Genomic DNA, 6240 nt, shown 5'->3' on the forward strand with positions numbered 1-6240 from the left:
CCATGTGGTTGCTGGGAATTGAACTCAGGACCTCTGGAAGAGTAGCCAGTGCTCTTAACTGCTGAACTATCTCTCCAGCCCATAGTATTATTTTCAAGGTAAATAAGACCACCAGCTAAAGCCATGGAGTCCATTTGCTTCAGAACACAGAAGCTGAAGGTATTTGGGGGATGTTTATCTCACTCAATCCAAGATTCTTTATTTGTGTAGACTTTCCAAGAGAAGGAACAATGGGTGCCTGTTGATTAAATAGGAAATTCTGCTAGAGTCATGACAGCCACATTTATGCCTGAAGGTTCATCCCATAAACTGAAGCCGGGCTCTGTATCTTTGATAAACAAACAAGTTTCCACAGAGAGTATCCTAGAATTCAACTCGATGGGATTTAGGATAGATATGCAAACCTCTGGGGATGTCTGTGAAGGATTATTGATGGGTAGATTCACTACAGTTGGTAAGATCGACACTAAATGCTCATGAGATCACTTGACCATTCCATGGTTTGAGGTCTCAAACTAAGGAAAAGGGAACAGGAGCTGAGCAGCAAGTGTTCCTTGCTTTCTTCTTGCTGACTTTGGATGCAATGAGACCAGTTCCCTCAAGCTCCTGCCACCATTTCTTCCCCACCATGATGGACATATCCTTGAATTATGAGCCCCCCTAATTGCATCAGATAGAAGTCAAGTAACTAATGTTGCCTTCAAGTGTCAAGTGGTGGGACAGGAGGATGTGAAGAACTAAGATGCTAAAACCAGAAATTAAGCAAAGCATTTACTAGGGACCATGTGAAATAGGGAGTGTTTTCTTGGATAGCCAACAAAGAAGGGTGTGTTTAACCTACTTATGTCTGTAGTGAAAGGTGAACATGTGGACTTGAAGGAGTTTGATCACTCTAGTGTATATTTATTTATAAACACTTGGAAAGCATGTCTCAGACCAGCAACCAAGACACTAATTTGAAGGGAGTCTCCAAAACAGATGCAGGTGGAATGGCTCAGAAGGACATCAGATTAATCTATATTTCTGTCAAGAAGAGTGAAAGAGGAAAGATCATCAACTGCAATCCTATACTTACCTTGATTTTTTGTTCCTGAAAAATGAAGCCTGCTTTGCCACACACAGAATTAAATCACAACTTGCATCAGGTTTTGTGCTGTTTCTGGCTTCTCTGGGGTTGAATAATAGCAATTTTTCTGCTTTTCTTCCTTCAGAAAAATGGAGTCAGACATCTCACAAGCCTTCCAGAGAGAACTCACCTGCTTCATCTGCCTGAGCTGCCTGACAGACCCAGTCACCATAAGCTGTGGTCACAGCTTCTGTCGAGCCTGCCTCCACCTTTCCTGGGAAGACATCCAACCTCCTGTCCGATGCCCTTTGTGCAGAGAACAATATGGGAAGGAATTGAGAACCAACATTGTTTTGAAGAAGCTGGTGTCCATTGTCAGACAAGCCAGCCTCATGAAGGACCTGAGCTCTGAGGAACATAAGTGTGTGACCCACGAGGATACTAAGAGGATCTTCTGTGCTGAGAACAGGATCTTTCTCTGTCCACTCTGCTCAAACTCTCATGAGCACAGAGGACACAGACACTGTCCCATTGAAGCAGCTGCTAAGGATCAAATGGTAAGGGATGCTTTTGAGAGAACTTGCAAGCTGGAGAGAGGTAGGCTTAGCAAACCACAGGAAGATGCTGGTCCTCATTATGACCAAGGCACTGTTTTCAGAATGGTGGTACTTTATTAACATCTACTGAAGAAAGGGTGACTAGGAATGTAAACATCCTTTGGGGTACCCTGAGTGTAAAGATCATTTGTACTTTATGATACATTATGCCCAGGTCACTGGACAGTGCAACACTAACTTCCTATCTTTTAAAAGTGTCTATGGCTGGAGACTAAATTAGGAAAAGTACATGGGAGTCAGGTACAGCCAAACATGTAATCAAAATAATTCATCAATATACCTGAGCAAAAGGGTAAGCTGCATTTTCTAATTCTGTGGTCTAATCTAATATTCATAGTTACAAAAAAAAGTGAAGGATAATTTTGATTCTGGTACTCTCACTACAATAATTGTATTAATTGCCCAAGAGTCTGTGTATCTGGTATATTTTTCAAAATTGATATTCATTGTTTTTTTACAGGACAGGCTTTTGAAGCAAATGACATCTTTATGGGAGAAGGTCCAAGAAAATCAAGAGAATTTAGAGGCAGAGAACATAATGAGAACCCATTGGATGGTGAGTATGAGAACCATGCTTAAAATCAGCTTGATGCAGGTATTTTGAAAATTCGCCATTCAAGATTTGAATATGAGGCCTGGGATAGGACGCTTGGATATGTGTCCTGCTCACCTCTAATTCTGAGTGTATAATATATCTCTGCTCTCAGAAGAAATGGTCTGCCTCTGGCTGAAGTGTCTGGGTCTAATGAGAGAATTGCTGATGGTTCTGCACACTGCATTAGATTTTATGACTACACCGTGAATTCTAATTACTACATGCAGAGTTTCATATCTTTGTGAACATATGAATGATCAATCCTTTCTTCAGGCACCTCTAATATAGGTGTAAATGCATCTTAGGGTTGGATTGCCTATGTAATTAACAAGGAAGATATAAATGAAACCAAGGCATTTACATTTTCTGAGGTGTGAAGACAGTCAATCAGAGTATATGCATCAGAGTTATACAAGTCATTTGTGGAATTTAAGCATAGGAAGATGGAATGAGGGAGGACAAAATACTTTGCAAAGATGATTGGGAATGTCTTTTTTTCTTCAGGACTACTTGACTCTTCGGGAAGAAATGATCAGGACAGAGTATAGGAAACTGCATCCATTTCTCTTTGAAGAGGAAGAGAAACACATTGAGTCTATGAGAAATGAAGGCCAATGTGTTTTAGAGAAACTCAGGACAAGTGAAGCCATGATGGTCCAAAAGAGAAAAGAACTAAAAGAAATGTATCAGAAGCTGATGGCAAAGTCCCAGGAGCCATATGTGGTTCTGCTGCAGGTGAGCATGGAGGAGTGCAGGAAGAGGCTTTATTGTCTGAGTCCACAGGGGTGATTGTTATCCTAAGATAGCTTTCAATATATCCTGCATTTTTTTAGGGAGTTTCCTTTTCTGGAGAAACAAAATTCTATAATAATCTTGAAAGAAGAAGCTTTTTGAAATTATGTCCATAGATTCTCCAGGGAATATGTCCTAACTTTTGGCTTTTGTTCCTTGCTTTTCTGATAACTGAAATTCAGTGATTTCTATTTCCAACATGCTTTACCTCTACTTGTATATTGTGCACAATTTTAAAGTAACCTATGGCTTAATTTCTTCTGTTTGAGTGCTGTGTTTTTGAGAGTCCTTTAGGAGGTTGGCATTTTGAGAAAGGATCCTATTTGGTAATACATGATACCTTGCAACTCACAGTAATGCTCAGGCCTCTAAATTTGCAATTCTGAAATACACATGTGAAGCACCATGCAGGAGTGAGGCCACCCTTTTGTAGTATCTTTAGCCAAAGTATCCCTATGGCTTGTAGACATTTGGGGGTTCTAAAGCAATGTACAGTCGATACCCTAGTTCTTCTCAAATTTTACTCTACAGTCTGCTTTCATGAATAATTCCAGTTCTGCTAATCTATTTGTTTGGCATCATCTTAAGACATGAATATAATTTACCAGGATAGAATGGTGTGATCGTGACTCACATTTATATGAACCTTAAAAACAAATATTGTATTTCATTTCTTCAGATATCTAAGCTTTTTTTTAATTTCTTTGCAGGGTTTGGACGATATGTTCAGAAGGTGAGTTTAGCCATCATGCAAGTCTGGATACCCAAAAATATGCTATAAAATTGTCCAAGTTGCCTTAGGAAATGCAGATATCTTTTATATAGAAAATGCTCAATTGTTTTTGTCTTATATTTTTGGTATTCTTTTATTTGTTTTGTTATTTTTATGTGTGTGTGAATGTGTTTGCATGTACATATATTTTTGGTATTCTTTTATTTGTTTTGTTATTTTTATGTGTGTGGGAATGTGTTTGCATGTACATATATTTTTGGTATTCTTTTATTTGTTTTGTTATTTTTATGTGTGTGGGAATGTGTGTGCATACATGTGTGCAGGTCATAGGACTACTTTCAGGAGACAGTCTTCTTCTTCCGTCAAGGGCTCCAAGGGTTGACCTCAAGTTGTCAGGCTTGTATCACCTGAGGTGTTTGGCTGAACTTGGAATGAAGTTTTTCCTAATCACTGTGTGATATCTTTAGCACCACACAGATCAATATTTTCTTTTCCTTGCAGGAGTGAGTCAATGCAGCTGAGCATGCCACAGGCTGTTCAGCCAGAACTCAATGCCCTACCCATCACTGGACTGACTGAAAGTTACAACCAGTTCCAAGGTGAGTGTCTTCACTGATAAGATGATGAGAGGTACCCTCCAATATTGAGATATCCTTTGCAAACACAAATATTTAACTCCCCAGGAATATGTCTAGGTAAGTCACATTCTAATATTAATGAATCACAAGGTCATTTTACAAACAAACCAACAAACAGAAATGCATACTAATATCATGTTGTTTGTAATAGTGGCAGAAAAGAGACTATCAACTGTTCCTTGAGTAGAATGGTTATTTAACTCTGGACAGTATAATTCAAAGTAAGTGTAGGAGGTGATGGTTATATTTGATTATTTTCCTTTCAATGTGTTAGAAATTAATTTCTTACATTGCATTTTACTCCATAGATTAAAAAATACACAAGATAAAGAGGTGCACACTAGGTCCCAGCATCAAAACCTAGTGTGTGGAGTACTGCCAATGAGTTTGAGGACAGTCTGGTCAACATATTGAGTTCTATGCCAGTCTAGGACGACTAGAAAGACCCTATTACCAAAGGAACCAAAAAAATTATAAAATAACTTAACAGACAAGGCCATGTATCATGAGCAATGAAAATGAAACAAATTGATAGGACATGAGGCAGTGTCTTAATCCCCCTCATACATCTAAAAGTCAATTGTAACCTCACAGAGAAAGAGTATCAGAAGAACCAGAGGTTAAAGGAGGACAGATACATTCAGGGATATACTTCACAGCATATTTATATTCTCCTGGAGTATAAATATGCTCAGTTAGATGCAAATGAAAACACCAATATGAAAGTTATCACTACTTATATCGACATAAAAATAACTTTTCATGTAGATCCATGAGCACAGCCTTTGCTCTGGCCCTTGTTGCAATGCACACATCTTCCCTGAGGCAGGTGTAATTAAAAGTCACCTGACAGAAGTAGGCTGAGGCTCCCTCCTCTACAGCATCTAAAATTTTCACAAAAATTTAGAGCATGCTACCATTCTTTTCTTGTGGAAATCCTTATTTGGTTTATTTGAGCCAAATTTAACCTCAAGTCTTAACGTTCTGTTTTTAAAATCCATGAAGATTCTATGGACTGCTATCACCTGAGAATGTAAACTGTCATTTTACCTAAAATGTTGGTTCTTCCCACAGTGCCCATTTTCTTTGATAACTTAACCATGTTGCATTACAAGATGAACCTATTTAATGCCATGAGAAGATTCATCTTCAGACCTCACCGTAAAGATACAACTGCAGATTTTGTTGGATGCTATTTGGCTTCCTGGGGATCACAGAGCTTCATCTCAGGGAAATATTACTGGGAGATTGATTTGGAGAACTCTTGGGAATGGGCTGTAGGGGTCTGTAAGGATTCCTTCTTAAGGAATAGAAACCAACTGATTGAATCTGAAGGTGCATTTCTTCTTGTGTGTGTGAAGGAGGGTAATCATTACAGTCTCCTCACCACATGCCCAGTATTCCAGCACTATATAGAGAAGCCACTGGGCCGAATTGGTGTGTTCCTTGATTGTGAGGATGGATATTTAAGTTTCGTGAATGTTGCCAAGAGTTCCCTCATATACAGGTACCCTCCTGGCACCTTCAATTACCCTATCTGGCCTTACTTCTCAAGTGGGGAAACTGCAATCCAGCACCATATCGTTTTTTAAGTGCTCCCTACTGTAATGTTACCACATTTATTGCTATTAAATATTAAAATACTATTAAATAAAATAATGGTCGACTATGTTATGTTTTACTCTGTGGTCCACATATTCCACAAAGAACATTTCCTTTCATAGTGATTTTTTTCATTTTTCTTTATTAAGAAACTTTCTATTCACTGTACAGACCAACCACAGATGTCTGCTCCTCCC

General features: G+C 38.7%; 1 protein-coding gene across 1 annotated transcript; it reads left to right on the forward strand.

Moving 5' to 3' along the window:
• Window positions 1-1215: 1215 nt before the first annotated feature.
• LOC131915655 (tripartite motif-containing protein 43-like) lies at window positions 1216-6033 on the forward strand. The gene is made up of 6 exons (XM_059269061.1): window positions 1216-1623; window positions 2144-2239; window positions 2783-3013; window positions 3781-3803; window positions 4652-4662; window positions 5516-6033. The coding sequence occupies exons 1-6, from the start codon at window positions 1216-1218 to the stop codon at window positions 6031-6033; spliced, it is 1287 nt and encodes a 428-aa protein (XP_059125044.1).
• The last annotated feature ends 207 nt before the right edge of the window (window positions 6034-6240 follow it).

Source organism: Peromyscus eremicus, chromosome 7 (assembly GCF_949786415.1).
Source record: "Peromyscus eremicus chromosome 7, PerEre_H2_v1, whole genome shotgun sequence".
In the NCBI taxonomy this organism is placed as follows: Eukaryota; Metazoa; Chordata; class Mammalia; order Rodentia; family Cricetidae; genus Peromyscus; species Peromyscus eremicus.

Excerpts from the sequence above, each read along its gene's own strand:
- LOC131915655 (XM_059269061.1), top strand. The coding sequence starts at position 1,216 with ATGGAGTCAGACATCTCACAAGCCTTCCAGAGAGAACTCACCTGCTTC. Across the intron at positions 1,624-2,143 it reads CAGCTGCTAAGGATCAAATG|GACAGGCTTTTGAAGCAAAT; the intron begins GTAAGGGATGCT and ends GTTTTTTTACAG. Across the intron at positions 3,014-3,780 it reads CATATGTGGTTCTGCTGCAG|GGTTTGGACGATATGTTCAG; the intron begins GTGAGCATGGAG and ends ATTTCTTTGCAG.